The sequence below is a fragment of the Lipophrys pholis genome (genome assembly GCF_963383615.2).
Source record: "Lipophrys pholis genome assembly, chromosome: 9".
In the NCBI taxonomy this organism is placed as follows: Eukaryota; Metazoa; Chordata; class Actinopteri; order Blenniiformes; family Blenniidae; genus Lipophrys; species Lipophrys pholis.
The window spans coordinates 10,600,206-10,619,921 of record NC_137639.1 but is presented as its reverse complement, the minus strand read 5'-3'; the positions used below and the strand labels follow the sequence as shown (position 1 = coordinate 10,619,921).

Genomic DNA, 19,716 nt, shown 5'->3' with positions numbered 1-19,716 from the left:
GATTCCACATTAGTGTCGCTTTGCTCTCTCACCTCAGATCATCACATATCCAGCTAATATCCAGCTAATTAAAGAAAATAGCCGACTTGTAGATTGTGTGCATGGTTAACTGGAGCGCTGCCCAGGCCTGGGCAGGAAACCATACTGTGATAAATAGCAGTTTGCACATGCAGCTAATTGCAGAGAATGAGAAAAAATACTTATCAGAAAAGCTTGCTGGGAAAGTAGCTGAGTGTTGTTTAGTGGAGAACGTTTAACTTTCCCAAACAAATTGCTAAATTAACCCAAATAAACAGTTTACACAAATCCTTAAGTGGTCACATTATGTACGTGTATGTTTTTGTTTTTTTGTTATCAGCACACACACTGACTGAAATGTTTTCCACATCACTCACAATAACTAAGGAAGCAAGTACCGGAAACAAGCTGCGCATTTGTATTCGGATGCATTCGATCCGCTTTCAAATCCATAAATTATGAGTGGGCAGGAGGGACAATGGTCCCAGTAAGTGCTGCTAAACCATGGTCAGCCCACTACTGTATGAAGAGACGTGAGAGACGGGGGAGACAAATGATGAAGTCGTTTCTCTCACTTTCACTACTGAGGCAGTCATGGATGTGTGGCTATGTGGGGCAGCGATGAATGGATTACAGAGGTTTGTTCCAGCCTGTTAGGCGCAAACCGAATTGTGCTTGGAAGAGGAGAGTGTAAGAGGTATCACAGGGCACGGTCGGCCTCTCCGGGTTATTATTCTCAATGATTAATGGAACACTTATTTTTATCCACTCATGTCAGCGTGCTTGGAATAGATAGTTGACCCGATCGTGATGCTTCCAGTGTTACCTGGCTCCGCTCGTGGGAGCTCAGCGGTACAACCGGCCGTATGGGAGAGATTTATGTCGTGTATGAAGGAAACAGAAGGATCATTTCAGCCGCTCATTCGGCTAAACAGGAAGCGTTTTGGCCGAATCAGGGCTGTAAGGATTGTCTGGATATGCTGCTGTGGTGGTAGGAGGATAATGGTCAATCAAGGACGCCAGCAGATCAATTCTCAGTTGCTTTCACTGAATCAATAGAGGCTTGGTGAATATCATTTGTAATCCGCAGCTGAAATAAAACACATTTCAACAGAAATCGTGTACGCGCCTGAACAATTGGGTGCACTCAATGTTTTATTTAAATTTTTTGTAGATATGAACCATTGTACACATTTTGACATTATCTTTTCAATGACATACATGCTGGATGGCCGTCCACCACTTTTACGGATCAGATTACAAATCAGATTGCAGATATTTTACAGAAACTCTGCCAGTACCTTGGTTTTGACACTTTGACATATCTGTAACACTGCAATATTGTTAAATAAATGTGACATTATCCACTAAATGACACATAAAACAAACGTTTTAATTATTCATATAAATTGTTAAACAGAATAGAAGATGGAAGAAAAATATCATAAAAACTCAAAAGCATCAAAATATGATTTTTTATTTTATTTTACATTAGTGGAAACAGATTAAAATGATCTGAAAAGCTTAATACCATTGTAATAAGATGACGAACTGTAGAGGGTGAACGTTGAAAGATGATTTGTATGTAGGGATGATTAAAAATACCCCAGTAACATGCCAGTAAAACAAAGTATACAGGAGCCTGGAGATACATTTAGACATGATAAAGAGAGAAGTGTATGATCCCTGCATTAAATCAGACTCACATTATGCACAAACCACTCCAGAATACTGTTAATTATTTACTACAGACATGGGCTACATGTGGCTCCCCGTCCCTATACTTAAGTACATATGAACAAGGTACCGCACATTTTGATAATTCTCATTGAATCGGCTGTTCTATATCATCAGAGATCATTTGGGTAAATATTCACAGTCACTTTTTGCCACCTCTCATATTGAGGATAACATTTTGGTGGCACTCACAATGATTTAAGTTGTCTAGCTGAGATCTACAGTAACTTCACATATGAATAATAAGCAGATGTGACCTCGTGTCATTAAGTGAAAAATTAGAACATCCATAAAAATACATTTATGGTAGAACAAGTACTGCATTGTACTGTAATACACTATATGGTTTACACAATAATGTGGTGAAAAAAAGTGTTGTACTCAACCTGATGAACAAACAAAGATTTTATTTGACGTACATATTATTTAAAAAAAACGCATTCGAATATTTTGAAGCTCAATGTCTGTCAACAATCTGCAGTGACACTGGATGTCAGGAGAGGACAGAGGAAAGTCGAAACCCTAATGACCTTGTTTATTTCTTCTGTCCAGATTTTGCTGGAGCCAGCGGTGATCCAGGACGTCCTGTCTGCAGGCAGTCACCTCCAGCTGCTGGAGCTCCTCAGCCTCTGCTCACACTACCTCATCCAGGTGCAGCACGCACACACACACACACACACACACACACACACACACACACACACACACACACACACACACACACACACACACACACACACACACACACACACACACACACACACACACACACACACACACACACACACACACACACACACACAAATGTAAAACTGGTTCCTCACTGTGCAGAAATATCCTCACTGCAATGATTTTAAAGCAGTTGTACTCTGAATACTGATGGAAACCAATGTGTTCACATGCACATGTGTAGTTGGTCCACTGTGTGAGCTGTATGGGCTATTACATGAATCACAAAAACAGTAGATGCACCTATCAGGCTCATGGAAACCCTATAAAGCCATTGACTTTTATGTGGTGTGCATGTTGCAGTCCCTGAAACAGACCCTGTAATTTTCCTCTTTTGGTTTGTCTTTAGTGGTTGACAGTGCAGACTGTCATGGATGGAGGGTGGACTCAAAGGCCAGACAAAGCAGGTTGAAATGCAGGAACCCCGGCAAAACGGCAATGCAGAGAATCATAACAGAGAGCACAGTCGATATAAAGTAAACAGAGAGCGCGGGCAAAATGTCCCAGAGAAACACAGTCAATGCAGACAAACTGGCAACAAGATACAGAACGTATAGTGCAGCCACCAGGTGCAGACAATCACATCGGCTCCAGGTGAAACACATCAGGGTCGGGGAGCAGCAATCAGACACAGCAGAGGGCAACTCAAGGAGCATGGAATCTGAGACAGCATGAGACTTCAAACTGAAACAGGAAACACACAAGACAGAAAATGTACACTGTGATACTGAAGTATGCCAATTAACATTGTATGAAGGTCCTACAAAATGAGTGTGTAACCTCTAATCAAGAGGTAGTTCAAGACTTTGAGTAATACACTCACAGCATTTGAGGTTAATTAGTGACCCAAAGTTAAATGTATGCTATTGAATGACCTGTTCATCGTATAACCTGCCTTCACCTGTTGTTCACGATCCCTCGACCATGATCTCGATAGAGTGTTTGAGAAGATGGATCATCCACATACACTTTATTCTATTTTCGCATCCCATGCTCTTCCACACAGTAAAGAGAACAAAGAATATATATATATATATATGTTTTATACACTACTTCAATACATTTTTCATATGTTTATAAAGTTAGCAACATGTCCTTTGAATATGCACTTTGGGAAAAGAAAATTTTGCCTCACACCAAGTTGGTCCATGTTTGAGTCCAGGCCCCGTCTGTTTTGAGTTTACATGATCTCCTGTATTTACCCTCTCTGTGATGATGACTTTCAAACAGTGTCAGCTAAGATGGGCTCCAGCTTCTTGCTACTCGAGCCAGAATAAATGGCAGATGGATTGATACTGGAAATAGCTTAGACAAGTATTTTCCAGTGCTGGTGTCTACTGTCCAGTGTGTTTTTTTTGGTTTTTGTATTCTGCATCTGATTCGTATGGGTTGGATGTTTTCAGTCTTCATTCTAGACCACCGTTTTAACATAAACACAGTAAACAAGGAAATGGAGTCAGCCTCACTTGGCCTGCACACCTCTACAGCATAGTAATTGCTTTTCATTAAAACTTTACTAATGAAATCCACACAAACAACGAAGCATCAAATTTAGCATTTCAGCAAATGTTGTAAGTTTGGTGCTGAATTTATAAACATATCATGTGCGCAGTCCTAACCTCTTGAGTTCTTATTTTTGCACATGATGTCTCTATCAGTGAGCTCTGGAGGTGCTGTAGATGGCTCTTTATGTTGTTTTGACAGAGCCTGACTCTGGTTCAGATTTTTCTGCTGAGCTAAAACAACTGTCTCCCAGTGTTTGCTTTATATGTTGTACACAACAATGGGATTGGCATCGGTTTTTTCTCATCTTGGCAATATATAATAAAAAATGCTTCTCCTATAATGAGCTGCTCTTTCGAGCTATGTCAACAATCAGTCATGTACTGAAACACAGCTGTAATTCTACTGCAGTAATATGCAATGAGCGGTCTATAATCAGGCCTCTCGTGTTGACTCCAGGACCTGGACCGAGAAGAATTACAGCACAGAAGCCCTTGAAGCTGGTAAACACACCGTGTGATGTTCAGGGACACATCTGCAAGGTTTATACTTACCATCTACTGTCAGGTACCTGGGTCTAAGACCTCCCGAGCAACTGGGCCAACACGCTGCTGCTTCATGCATTTTATCACAAGATCAAGTTGTTGAAACAGAGGCAGTGTCAGCCCACTGTCCTCGGGGTATAAAGGATATCACTGCTGCCGATGGAAACAAATGATGCCTATAGGTTGCTGTCAAACAGAAAAAAGAAATATGAAGAAACAGCAACCTTTTTTTTTTATTGTTCGTAAATTAAGGAGATCCCTTTGTAGCTCTGATTTCTTTGCTTGGACTAGCACATTGTTCTTTAATCTATTGAAAATAAACATTCAAATGCTATAGTAAAAACAGCACCTCAAAGAAAGAAAAAAAAATCAGTTATACAACCACATCAATCCAATATGACCTAACAAATGAACTACATGTGTTTTGTAAATTGATAAGACTGATCACACATAGGTATTGCCTGAATTCAAAACACAAAGGCTGCCATTTTTGTCCCTTGGCCCAATTTCAGCCTTTTACAATGGATTTGGACTCATCAAGTACCCAATCACACTTTCCGCATCTTATTTTGTGCCTCATGCGGCTGTCCTCAAATCCCCTCCAGGACAGTGTAATCTTTCATGCCACAATTTACTGTTTAAGTCTTCACAGTTACATCACAGGCGTAAACACAGCTCTAATGTGCCATCTGGTGGTCGTAAAAGACTCATCTCCACTGTTTTGGATGAGTTATTCGACCATACTTCACTTTGAAAGAAAACAACTCCCTCATGACGAAATGATGGCCTTTTTTTGTTTTGTTTTGTTTTTTTGTTTTGCTTTTTCCATTTCATTTCACTGCCACCATCCATCAGCACATCAGCAGCCGGTGATGATCAGCTGACTGATCTGTGTGCACACTGAATGTGCTGAATGTCTGAAGAGGGGCAATACCACTAAGATTGATTACCTGGTACAGGTAGATTGAAAATCCGATATAGCCACACAGTTTCCTGCCTATGATATGATGGACTCTGATGAAGTTAATTGAATTGGTATTGAATAGATGTTCAGCTCTGCACTTGAAGTGTATTGCATTGGAACTTCAACTTGTCTTAAGTAGCAATTGTCTCTATGATTGATTAGATAAATCATAATCACTCAGTTTTTTGTTTTTTTTTGCCCAGGCGTTTATTTACTTTGCCACTACTTGTAAAAAAAAAAAAAAAAAGAGCTGCAATTAACCTTTCCTGTAAGACAGTTGCATATTTGATTTGTTTAAGTTAAAAAAATCGGATGCACAATGATCTGGGTAGGTGACACATGAAGTAAGTGCATTATGGCACCGTGGCAGAGGAGGGAGGAGGTGATTGTTCATGTGTGATGCACGACAGCCAGAAGATGGCAGTGTTATTCCACCAGTAAGACCTCTTTGTCTTTCATCATGCCCATTTATTCCCCCCCCCCTGACTGTCCACACATTTGGCATCTGCAGTGTTGTCACGAAACTGACATCATCTGGAAGTTAAAGCATTTATACACGTGCAGTTTGTGTTATTTATGTATGTATGCATGTATAGTGGATCAGCACAACATTTCTACATTCATAATTTGTGAATATGGCACACTCTGTATTCAACACAAAAGAGAACTGCAACACATTTTACTGAACACATTATAAACAAGTGATGTCAGACGCAAAGATGCAATGTTTTGAATTTCTTTGGGAGGGGGAAACTGCAAAAGTACAATAAGTAACATCCAAATACATGAACACATTTTAAGGAAACAGCTTTTATGCCATTTTAGATGCTTACATGTAGTGTTGTTGGAGTATGTCTGCTTAATTACTCTCACCAGTTCTGGTCCGTCTCATCTCTTGACACCACAAGATTGTGTAGGTCTGGAGTCTCTCAAGATTCTTATATGTACTATGTAAAACACAAGTAAAAGAAGCTGATGGTTACAAAGAAAGTAGGCAAACATAATTTAGCCTATTTCGAAGGCTTTGCTCCCTGAAGACTGCCAAAACACCAATCATGAACTTGAGGACAGACTGGACGCTGCAGTGACTCACCGTCTCCACCAACCACACACAAGGGACGGGATCTTTTTCTACTTGGAGAGACAGATCTCCTCCTCATTGGTTTCTGCAGGGTATTTTAAGGGTCGTGAACTGACAGCTGCCTCTAAAGCCCTCCAACATGCTGGATAACCCTTTATACATCCGCAATGTCATGTCAAGATGTCTTGTTAGATGTTTACGGGTGGTATTGGAGATGTTATTGGAGCATATCGACAAACTAAATGGAACAGCCCTTTGCACCACAAGATGGTGTAGTGAGTCTCTCTATAGCTTGGAGAGTGTATTGATTCCAATCAGGGGAAAGGAAGCAGCAAGTAAATAAAATAGTACACAAACATCTTTAAGACACTGTAGGAAGTTTTCCTAACTGTCAACATATTCAGAGCTAGAATAAGAACAGACTGGGTGTTACAACGACTCAACTTCTCCAACAAACAACAGGTGGATCGCTCACATCGCCACATATTGTACCTTTAAATTTCTTCCTCAGGATTTAGAATGGACTCCCCCCCCCCCCCCCCTTTTTACTTGGAGAGACAGAGTTCCTCCTCATTGGTTACTGCGGGGTATTTTAAGGGTCACATGATCTGACAGCTGTCTCTAAAGCCCTCTAACGTTGCTGTATAACTCACCCTTTACATCTCGGTTCCTGCAGGAGCTGAGCAGCGTGAACTACCTAGAGCTGTACCGCGTGGCCGACCTGTTCCACCTCCCCGCCTTGGAGGAGGCCGTGGTGGGCTTCCTGGTGGAGCATCTGTCGGAGCTGAGCCAGAGCCAACAGGACGAGGCCCTGCAGCTGCCCTACCGCCTCCTCAGGGAGGTGCTGAAGAGTGACCGCCTCACCTCCCTGAGCGAGGAGGAGATATGGAAGGTAACCCTGCTGGAAGTTAGTGTGCGTTTGTGTTGCTGTGACTTTCTCTTTCTCATTTTTTTTTTCCCCACACAGTGCAGTGTTAAAGTGTTGAAGCCGAGTGTTATGGTAATATTTAGATGAAAACAAAAGTGAGAAACAATCATCTCTGCTTGTAAATTTGAACAAATTGCATCCTGGCACTAAACTTGTGTGTATATATAGCACAAACACATAAACAAACACACACACACATAGAAATGTACTGCATGCACACAGACCGATGCACAACAAATTAAACACTGCCATCTGCACCTCACATACTGTTTGTTTATATTAATGAGGATATGCAATAGAAAGGACCGGTTCTGAGCGTGCATGCACACGGGTGTGATAGACTGTCAGTCCGTGCATCCGTATAGGCACGTGTGTGTGTGTGTGTGGTTGTGTGTGTGTGTGTGTGTGTGTGTGTGTGTGTGTGTGTGTGCTTGATGAACTGCCGGGGATGGTGAAGTGAAGCAGCGACTGGCCGTTTTGACTGTTCATTTGCACCAATCAGCCCCACCTCTCCTCCGCCGCCCCCTCAGCCCTTTCTCCCTGTCTTTCTTTCTCTCCCCCCTTCCTCTCCTCTGATTAGGCCCACCGCGGCTCCATCAGGGCCCCAATCCCCCAGCTGTCACTCGGCCGCCCGTCTGATTGAAAACAATCAGGCCTCTGATGGCACAATTACCCTGACCCTTTAGCCAGCCGCCGCCACCATAATCAGCCTCTGATTAGGCTGCTTTGGGCCTCCTTCACTTCGCCCAGAAGGTTAATTTGGGCATCAGACGGAAGCGAACGGCAAGCGGGGGCCGGCGTCCGAAAGGGTTGGCGGCTGGGGGGGGGGGGGCTTGGGGGGGCCGGGGCGGTGGGTGCACGCCAATACAGGACAGATATAGCTTGGGCCGTCAATCACCGTCACTCAGAGTTTTCTTAGTCTCTCACGCTCTGGAAATCACATTTTCTCTGCCTTTGTTTTTCTTCTTCCTCCCTCCTTCTCTTTCTTGCCATCTTTTGCTCTGCCTCTCTGTAGCTTCCCCTTCTCCCCTCACCTCTCTCCCTCCCTCACTATCTCTTCCCCTCGCTCTCCCCTTTTCACACACACACACACACACACACACACACACACACACACACACACACACACACACACACACACACACACACACACACACACACACACACACACACACACACACTCGCACTTTCTCTTTCAGAGGGGAAGGAGGGAAAAGGAGTTGATTTATTCTGTGCCCCGAGGAAGTTGTGTGATGCAGCGTGACCTTCACAGTCAGCTGCCGTAGTGTGCGCACACATACACGCACACACACATGCACGCACTCACTGTCACTTCAGAGCGATGAGGAGGAGAGAGGCGGGGTGAGCGATAGAAAGGGAAAGGGAGGAAGAGACAGCAGAGTGGCACAGATACTACAAAGAGACTGAAGACTGACTTGCATGTTTGTTGCATATTTACACCTTTAGAGCCAGACTGAAGGGGAAATAACGGAAAGGCAGTTTTGCATGTGTGGAAAACTCAAAATATCCATATCCTGTGTTATTTATGGTGCAAAAACAGGCTCTATCTGTGATTAATTCCTCTTCTCTTGTGTCCGTTACCAGCCCCAAAAAACTTGCCTTTATTCCTCTGTGATAAGTTCTCAGTCTCAGCACAAATTGCACTTTGTTCCGCTGATAATGGTATCAGTGATCTCCAGTCATCTACCCACATTCAGACCTTGTCGAAGCTAAATAACCTTCCACCGTTCTCAAGTTCAATTAAATCCCTTCTCAGCTACCCGGTTTGCCAGCATTAAACAAAGGAGGGTGCCTGTGGATATTTACAGTCTGTATATTGAATGCTGCTGATTAATAATTCGTGTGTGTGTGTGTGTGTGTGTGTGTGTGTGTGTGTGTGTGTGTGTGTGTGTGTGTGTGTGTGTGTGTGTGTGTGTGTGTGTGTGTGTGTGTGTTTTGGCAACCATCGCTGTAGCGCTGGCTTGCCTCAATCTTGCCATAATAGCTCATAGCTATCTAGAAAAATAATTCTGATTAGCAGGCCTTCAGTCATATTTTCCCCCTCACGCCATCTTTTTTTCATTCCTTAGTTTTTGCCTGATTTTTCATCTATTTTCTTGCTGAGTTTTTTTCTTTTGCACCCTTTTATTCTGTTTTACTCCTCTCTTGTTTCCTAGCATCGTGTCTAGTTGCAATAAACCCTAACTTCGTTATCCTACCCATTTCCTCTTTGAAGAAGCCGTTTGTTGAAATAGAAAGAAGAAAGAAAATCAAGGCTCTCCTTAGAGTCGCTATCATTCCCCTTAGACTATCCTCCTTGACTTTGAAATGAACTGTGTCAGGATTGAATCAATAATATATAAAAGAAAGCAACACATGATAAACTCAATATTATGCATCATAAATAAACTGTCATATCTGAGCAGCACGATAACTTGACGGTTATCACACTGGTGGACCTGTGAAGAACTGGTAAACAGAAAGATATCACAAGAAATGGTGTCGTGACTCGAAAGAAGTGAATGATTACTCAGTTTTTTTTTCAAAAGATATCAATGTTGTTGCTGTAGTTTTGCTGTTAATGACTTTATAATACCTGACCTGAAGTTCTCATACATACAATGCCATCACATAACACCAGTTTATAGCACTACAAGTGTGATACAAACATGCATATTAGTTCATTAATGCATCTTGTGAAAGTCTAGAAGATAATATTTGTGCTTCGTGCAACATTGTGGTGGAACACAAAAAAAAATAGTCCTCCCAGGACAACCTCCTCCGAGTAGCACCAGATAATGGTTTGATTTCCTCAGCTTGGGTGCAGGAAATAACCTTCTCTAAAGCTTTGTTCATTCATGTTGTCTAGTTTGAGAAGTACAACACTAAGTGATATATCAGTAAATGTACTCTTGTTATAAAAAACTACTGAGAATAGTTACCTTTTAAGTATAGTTTTTTTTAATTACATTGTCAGTAGCAGGGATTCAAACGTAATCTGCTTTTGTAAAATAGCTACACTCAAAGTAATTATCCATCCATCCATCCATCCATTCATCCATCCATCCATCCATTCATCCATCCATCCATCCATCCATCCATCCATCCATCCATCCATCCATCCATCCATAAATACTGGGGTTACTCAGTGGGGATTTATAGATTACATAATGTTAGTTGTACTTGAATATTGAGTAAATCCATATACTTGAAAGGAGCACTTATAAAAGTATGCACAATTACCACCTAATTACAGTTATATCAGTATTTGTAATCAGTTGCATCCACCATCATGAATGATTTCAGGAGACAGACAAACAAACAAACCAATAATGCAACATAATATTTGAGCAATTTTCTTGCAAAATCAACTTCTTCAGTACTCTGTAATTGACTGAGTATTTAGTTCATAAGAATGTGTTTCTTTTCGTGGTTAATTTATATAAAAAGTATTTTTTACACTCCTTCTTGCATTGCATTTTTATTTATAATAATTGCCATTTATTCCCTACATGCACAGATATCAACAATGTGATGAGGAGAATATGCTGTATACAACATCTTTTCTGCTCCAACAGAAATAACTTTAAGATGTAACAAAAAATCAGACAGGAACAAGACTCAATTGAATTCCAATGTGGGTCTTTGCTGTCATATTTTGTTGCTATAGGTCAATTCATTCATTCAAAGTATCCACATGTCTATACTCAAAATTTGAAGATAACTGCAATGTTATTGTCATGTCTACATGAATTCATGTAAAAGGCAATTGTGCACAATAGCCATGCATGAAAGAAAGGTTGATCAATTATCTGTACATAAACACAACACTGAGAGAATAAACTGGACCCTCTGTGACAGAGCTACGGAGCTGGTTCAGGTAGTAACTGCTCTTGTCTTTCCTGCTTCCAGTTGGTTGTTCTGTGGTTGGAGCACGACTGTCGTTACCAGTACACAGAGGATCTGCTCCAACACGTCCGCTATGGGCTGATGGACGTCGCCACCCTGCATCACCTCGCCCGCAGCCACCCTCTGGTCCAGTCCAACCCCACCGCTGCCGCCCTGGTGGACGAAGCCCTGGATTACCACCACTCCACCTTCGCCCAGCCCCTCCGCCAGTCGGCCCGCACCAGGCCCCGCTTCCAGTCACTCACCCTGTATATAGTCGGCGGGAGGAAGCGTGAGGTGAGCAGGGTCAGGGAGCTGCGGTACTTCAACCCCGCCGTGCAGGAGCATGTGCGCGTGGCAGGGGGCTCGAACTGGAGTGACCTGGCACCCATGGCCACTGGACGCAGCCACCACTGCATGGCTATGATGGGGAACTTTCTGTTTGTCGTGGGTGGCGAAGTGGAGCACGCCACTGGGAGGACGTGCGCGGTCAGAACTGCGTGTAGGTATGACCCCAGGGGCAACCGGTGGACGGAGATAGCCCCGATGAAGGCATGCAGAGAACACTTTGTCCTGGGAGTGCTGGGTCAATACTTGTATGCAGTGGGGGGCAGGAACGAGCTGAGGCAGGTGCTGCCGTCTGTAGAGCGCTACTGTCCCAAGAGGAACAAATGGATGTTCGTCCAGCCGTTCGACCGCTCGCTATCCTGCCACGCCGGCTGTGTGGCTGACAGTCTGCTGTGGGTCTCAGGTACAGGACAAACTCCAGAAGGACGGAGCGTGCATGACTTTTATCTTAATGCGTCTCGTACTTGTACGTGCACACGGACGCACTTAGTTGAAGCACACTGATGAAATGCAGGGGTGTTGTGCCTTTGTGTTGCAGGTGGGGTGACGAACACAGCTCAGTACCAGAATCGGCTGATGGTCTACGACCCAGAACAGGTAACTGTGAAGTACCTAAACATTATATGCTGCTCAGGTCAATATTACGTGAGAGTGACTGTTTGTGGAGACAAACTATTCAAGATTTCTCATCAGACTTCAGTTGTCTTCCTATAAATGTAGTTGGTTTTGTATGTAAACCAAAAGTCTCACCTAAAGTTTGGATTTTACAGCCTTTAATAGAGCTATTTCTGTTCACTTTGCCTGTTGGACACTCAGACAACATCTACAACAGTGCAGCATTTAGAAAACTGAGAAAGCGTTGTGCTTTTCATCTTGTGTTTGTGGAGAAGATTGGAGATTATGGAGTGAGTATTGGATGTAGATTTGTAGAATAATCAAACATGGGGGACCAGTTGAAAGTCAGGGTTGTGCCATGTTGGCTCTTAGGCCCCATAACAATCCATTTAATAAGGGTGTAAATGTTTTGTTCCATTTAACCAGTGACTTTAGGTCAGTTCTACACATAAAGGGACAAAACCATAGCATCACTTGTGTCTTGTGTTTGATGGATCAACGTTTGGTCGAATGGAATCGCTCTCACTTCTACTCATCTACGTTTTCTCTTATTAGTCTGGTGTCATCAAACCAATAGTAACTGATTATGAAATCAACAATGCATTTACAACTGTTGGAAGTTACATAAGCCAATTCTAGGGTACTTTTGTCATAGATGGACAGTTGTAGAGCTGCTGTTTCTCCCTGAGGCGGCTTTTTGCTTCAGCCGTCAGTCAAACTGCCAGAAATGTATTCTCAGATGAATGAATAACAAACCATGCACCTCAAATGAGTGGATCATCACAAACATTTGCAGAAGTCTGATAATAACTGATTGATTTGAATCATCAGTGATTCTTTTGGCGCACATAAGAGAAGTTCATCCAAGAAAATGTGTCTAGTAAGTCAAGATATGTTCATCGGTCATTTGGCAGATTTCTGACATAATAGAAGCAATAGTAACTAGTGGGTTTACTCTATTTTGATGGGACATTTTGTATTAGTATCTGAAGTGACAAGCACACTAACCCATGGTTATAGATGGTGATGTACTAATTGGAACAGTTTTGTATTCTCTCTACTTTTTGTAATAGAGCTCTTCATTCTGGAACTGATGTTTTAGTTTGTCTGGCTCTAGTCAGGAATTATAAAACTTATTAAGTTTCTTATTATCAATGTGTAAGATCCATCTGAATCACAAGTGTTGTACACTTTTGAATGGAGCTTTTGGTTTTTTAGGGAACGTGGAATCTGTAGTACTCAGAAAAACAAAAAGAAAAGCATATCTATACATAACAAGTGTAACAATAATAAAATAAAAATCAACACAGGCCTTATGTTCATGGTGATGGATTACACAACAGGCAGGTGTCAAGCATCTACTAATTGATTTTCACATCATATGAAAATTCATAGAAACCATCAGCATCTTGGAAATTCTGACATTTTTCAGGATGCCGGGCTTGGTAACTCTAAAGCTGAGCTCTGTATTAGTGATGCGTGGTCAAATATCTAAGTTTGGATACAAAACCCCCCCCAAACAAACACATTTTGGTCCTTTAATGTAAATCTTCTGAGTTTTGCTTTCAACACCTGATGCATCCCTTTATCCTAAATACAAAACAAACATTCATGACACACTTTTTTTTTAAGGTTGCTGTGCTCTTTCAGTGCATCGTGCCTAAGAAAAAAATTCGGCTTAACTGTTAATTCTGCGTGTGTTTACTTGCAAACAGCTCACGATGCTGGAATGTAGTAATCTTCCATTTCTGTTTGTGTATGTATATGAAGCAGCTGTTGCAGAGGCCCGGATCTCGGTGAGGCTGTATATAGTGTGGAGGTATGCGGTGTGTATATGTGTAAGGTGCATATCCATATGGGCCCGTGTTTGTACACGTCTGCGAGGAAGCGAGGGAACGAAGGAGCGAGGGAAAGAGAGAGGGAGAGAGTCTCATTTGTATTCACCATGAATCTACATTCACCTGCCAGAGCAACAGCAACCCCCCACCCACTCTACCCTCAACAGATGGCCACCCGTCAGCTCCCAGCAGACACACACACACACACACACACACACACACACACACACACACACACACACACACACACACACACACACACACACACACACACACACACACACACACACACACACACACACACACACACACACAAAATAAGCTTCCACACACTTAGTGAAATGAGCAGGGATCCTTGGTGTAAAATGGAGTGGCTGAAACATATGATTAGAAATAGGGAGGGAAGTCATTAGTACAAACCAGAGCTCCAGTGTCACGTTATTTATCTAGCACTGAGCATACATCAATTACCCATGCATGGATATGCTTAAATATTAATCTTCTTATTCATCCTCCTTCCCTTTTCACCCTGTTTCTCTCTCTCTGCCTCCCTCCCTCTTTGTGCTCCATCTCTCATTTTCTCCCTTCTTCCGTCAAATCCATCCGCCTTTCTTACCTCCTTCTCTCGTCCTCCTCCTCCTCCTCCAACCTCCTCCACTCTCCAACCACCTCCACCTCCTCTCCAGGACCAGTGGTTGGCCCGCAGTCCCATGCTGCAGAGGCGAGTGTACCACGTCATGGCGGCGGTGAGGAGGCAGCTCTACGTGCTCGGTGGGAACGACCTGGATTTCAACAACGACCGCATCCTGGTCCGTCACATCGACTCCTACAACATGGACCAGGACCAGTGGACGCGCTGCTCCTTCAGCCTCCTCACAGGTGGGAAGAGCGTTGAAACACGGTCAAAACATGCATTACCGCTTACATTTGTACAGGTGGTAATACGTCTGGCAGTACATGACGAGGTATGAATAATATCCCTTCTTCCCATTATAATAAATCAATTGAATTATTACATTGGCTTTATTTAGTCAGAAAGATTATTTTCCTAACTGAACAGTTTTTCTTTCTTCAAACATACCTTTGAAGCTATGTTGAAGAAATTCTGAAGATGTGTTATAAAGAATTCACTGGACTTGAGAATGGGCCATTGAGTTTATTACAGATGAAGTTGAGATTAGAGAATTCAGGGGGAGGAGAGGTACACAGAGGACTCACTATCCCTATTCTGAGGAGCCGACCTTCACAGAACCGTATTTATTCATGAAGAGACTGAAAATAGGTGGACTCCAGATAAGGATGGGCATTGGACACCTTAGGAAATTTTTTTTTGTCTCAAGAGTATGAGGAGCTTTTTTTCCTTTTTATTTTGTCATAGATTTGAGTGGCCAATCTGTCTTCTCAGATCTCTGATGAACTAACTTACCGAGAAATGGAGCCTTTGGGTGACACAGGTGGAATGACGCCTTCGTAGCTGAGTGACAGAGATCAATTCTTCCCTGTCAGGTCTGAACACAATATAAAAAAGAGATGTACAACCACAGTTGTGGGACTGAAACATCTCCACACAACATTAGCTTGTTTTTGGATTTCTATAAGTTTCCTTCTTCTGTTTTTGGAGATACAATTCAAGGTTTTTCAAACATTATTGAATAAAACAGCATATATTCTTGAATAAGTGACAAACCTCTTGTGAATCTGGCAGTAAAAGCCACCGAATTCTACATTTTCACCTCACTATTTTGAATTTCTAGTCCATTAAATTACCATTGTGGCAGGCAGCCAGCGAACGTTTTCACACCACAACAGTGTCTGGCCTTACCCGTAATACAGGCAAAGCATGAGCCAGATAACTTCACTGTTTTGGCTGCTAAAAAAGTGTAAAGCCACAACATTTTCCCAACAAGTTCTCGATGTGGGTGAAGATTCATAATAATGCTCTCACAACCTCCTTTTTTCTTTCATCGTTTGGAAGGTCACCGTCATTCAAAAGTGACCCACCTTCTTTCAGACTTACACTTATAATTGTTTATATAGTCATGAATATTTATTACAAAAAAAAAAAGTTTATTTTTTTATCCCTTATGATGTTTAGTACTAATCTAAATAAACTGTATATTTTCATGTTCTGGTTATATTCTGCATTTTGTGTTGCTGAGAAACGTAGGTTGTGTAAAGCGTCGCTTCATCCACCTCTCATTAGATCTGGAAACATAACACATAATGTCTCTCTGCTGGTTGTGAGTAGGCGGTAGGATGATATGCAATTAAAACATATATGTCTATACTAAGGACCTGTAAGTATACAGAGAATCTAGCCTCCGGGGTGGTGGTGGGATGGAGTGCAGGCACGTTAAACACAAGCTATCGAGCACGCGGCTGCGGGATCATCTTCTATCAATTCACGTTGGAGACTTGCGGGTTTTAAAGTTCAGGCGACTCCTCCTGGATGACTTTCCTCATTTGTTCTCGCATCCACTGCTCCTACTGTATCTCTGAAAGTTTGAAGACAAAGTCACAGAAAGAGAACAGCAGCTCAATCTCTCCCGCCCATGCCCCATCTTTCTCTATTTATCTGCCTCTGTCTCCTGGGGGGCAGGCAAGTCATTTTGTCATCGTGCCCTCTGCTCGGCACGGTGAAACATGGTGTCGGCTCTGTTCTCCTCAGGTCAAAACGAGTCCGGAGTAGCCGTCCATGATGACAGGATCTATGTGGTTGGAGGATACTCCATTTGGACCAACGAGCCTCTGGCATGCATTCAGGTGAGCGGTGTGGATTTTACGAGGTTCGCAATCATCAGGTCATATGAAATACTCAATGGTCGATTAATAAAATTTCATCACAGATTGTTATAGAATTGCACACACATAGCATTAGCATCAAAGCCACAACATTAGGAGGAGTTTGTGCTGAAGGCTGCAGATGAGTCTGAAGCACAAACACTGGGGCAGTTAAACTGAACTAATCATACTTTATTAATTCCTTCTGGGAAATTTCTTCTTTTTCCACATTGATCAATCCTATTTCTAGGATGCGGAGGTGCAGCTGATGGGGGTCAAAGGTCTTGCTCAGGAACCCCCAGTGGTGACACGTCAGCTGTGGGATTCAAACCTGTGAACTCCCGATCCTAAGTCCACCTCTCAAAACCTCTAAGCCACCACGCAATTTTAGACAGTAGTTAATGCTCTTAAGAACATTTTCTGGTTGGTTGTACATTTAGTAAGGAGGTCTACTCTTATTTCTTTGTTTTAAAGGACGGTGGTCTGTATGTGACCCCTGAACTGAGCGTGAAACTACTGGTTTTCTAAAGTTCCCCAAAATGCTGCTCGTGAAGTAACAGAGGGCATCCAAAGTATAAACGCTAACTCAGTGATCAGTAAAGTATCGTTAAACAATATCAAGTTCAGTTCTGCTCAAAATAAACCAGCCGCATGAATGTGACGTGGCGTTGCTTGTTATCATTTCGAAACAAATACAGAAATGAAGTTTAGGCTTCAGGCTCGTCACGACAGCCATCTGCTCCTTTTAGAATCACATTTTAGACATACCAGGAGATAAAAAACAACAACAAGGCTGGTATTAAATTACAATAATGTGATGCAGTCCATTAAATAGTGGTAGTTCACTATAATCAAAACAATCCAGAGATTAAATCTAAAAGACATCATGAATTATAAAGTATTAACTATTGAGGATGCGGTTTGAGAGTATAACATTAAACCTAATTTAATCACAATTATGTGTTCAGAATGACTCTTTCCAGCTATGATGGCCCACTGGGGCTAAGAGCTGTGCATCCTCACTGTTCTAAGTAAAAGTAAATAAAGTTAGGGACTCTAACCCTGCTGTGCTGTTACCCTGATTAGAAATGTCTCACACAACTATGTCAGAGTTCCAGCTGGTGTAAACTAAAGATGTTCTACTGTGCGAATCTCTTTCTTTTTCTCCAGGTGCTGGATCTAAGTTCAGAGGGGAAGGAGGAGGTTTTCTACGGACCAACACTGCCATTCGCCTCCAACGGGATTGCAACCTGTTTCCTTCCTGCTCCTTACTTCACCTGTCCAAATCTCCAGACTTTACAAGTACCTCATCACAGGATAGGAGCCGTTTAAACAGACCGTCACAAGGACACAAAGATTCAACTCGAGGATTGATGGCCTGCAGCTAAACTCAGCGCCTGGTGAAACTTGACTGTCAAAAACTGTACTGGATCATAGTAATCATGCAGGACTGAAACCAGGAATTCTCTCAACGCGCAAATATAATAGTAGTACTTATCCTGATCTCCAAGAGCCATGTTATTCTTTAAGCTTCTAGGAACGGTGCTGTCACACTGGCGCAGCACATTTGTTGTATTTACCCAAAGACTGAGACGCATGTCATCAGGTCCAGTGAAGACACGGTAGTCAAGTCAAGCAAAGAGGAAGAGCTTCCTGTGGAAAGCGGATAATACATCGGTCCACAGCAGTTTCCAGCTGAAACCACAATGTGACAAAGTTTTTCAAAATATAAAAGGGAGCGCTTGTTTTTTCTTATAAACTCGCATGTACTTTGGGGTCACAGGTGTCAACCGCCCCCGACGGAAGCTCATCGGTGCAATACATTAAAAGACTTTTTTCTTTCTTTTTTTTTTTTAAGTTGCAAAAAAAGCTAACCAATGACCTGGATGAATGATTCTATTGTAACGCTGACAGACCACTGAACATATGAGTGTGAAATTTTCAATACGCTCAGGATCTATGACTGTTAATGTTCACATGGACGCGTGGTCATCATTCAGTGAATATTTGTGTCATCCGAGTGTGTACATGTCCGATAACATGAGATGTTCCTGCACTTCCCGTCGTTGGCCCGAAGCCATTGCGTCTGAGAGAATATGTGGTACATTTGCAGAATAAACACGCTACATGACTAAACAGTGGTGGAACGCATTTCATGTCGACCGTCGCGAGCTGTGAGAGCGCGAGGAGGGAAGAGTGAGTGTTCTGTGAGAATTCTTTAGCGGCCGGAGATAATTGCGCGCTAATTTAAAGCATCACCTCGGCTGCTATCTTTCTGCGTGGATTCCCCGACCGCCTCCGATACTGCTGGAGCAAGAGGAATGCAATGCAGCAAAAAGTCGCACTGATGAAGGAGATGCATTGCAGTTTGATGAGGCTGGAAAATGACTAGCAATGACAGAAAATGGGACTTGGTGATTGTGGTAGACAGGAGCGAGACTTCATGTGATTAGGTGCAAACTAAAGCCGGGATTGCGAGAGATTGCTGCGACTTGGAAAGGCGAGAGAGTCAGGGAGAAAGAATTGGAACAAACAGTACTTCTCTCTTTTACTCACTTTTTTTGGGGGGTTGGGGGGGGGGGGGTGTGGGGGGGGTACTGAACTCTTTCGGCTCGCCCACGACTGTCATCAAATCTGTAATTCAATGTGCCAACTGAGTAGAGAAAGATCCAGCACCTGATGGTATAAGCACAAATAGTCTGCGCTCACTTCACTACTCGCATTCCTCAGTCCTCTCAGCA

The 19,716-nt window shown here is 42.6% G+C and overlaps 1 protein-coding gene across 4 annotated transcripts in view; it reads left to right on the top strand.

Moving 5' to 3' along the window:
- The window catches only part of klhl32 (kelch-like family member 32), a 36,911-nt gene extending 17,803 nt beyond the window's left edge, over positions 1–19,108 (top strand). For 2 of the 4 annotated variants that reach the window (XM_080471978.1, XM_080471979.1), the window contains exons 5-11: positions 2,308–2,406; positions 7,254–7,469; positions 11,418–12,144; positions 12,280–12,338; positions 14,881–15,073; positions 16,863–16,957; positions 18,146–19,108. In XM_080471978.1, the coding sequence (XP_080328104.1) occupies positions 2,308–2,406; positions 7,254–7,469; positions 11,418–12,144; positions 12,280–12,338; positions 14,881–15,073; positions 16,863–16,957; positions 18,146–18,307 (1,551 nt within the window). In that variant the 3' untranslated portion in view covers positions 18,308–19,108. Of the gene's footprint in view, positions 1–2,307; positions 2,407–7,253; positions 7,470–11,417; positions 12,145–12,279; positions 12,339–14,129; positions 14,176–14,880; positions 15,074–16,862; positions 16,958–17,225; positions 17,355–18,145 lie in introns of those variants that run through there. The other 2 variants (XR_013935639.1, XM_080471980.1) reach the window with 2 other exon arrangements.
- The last annotated feature ends 608 nt before the right edge of the window (positions 19,109–19,716 follow it).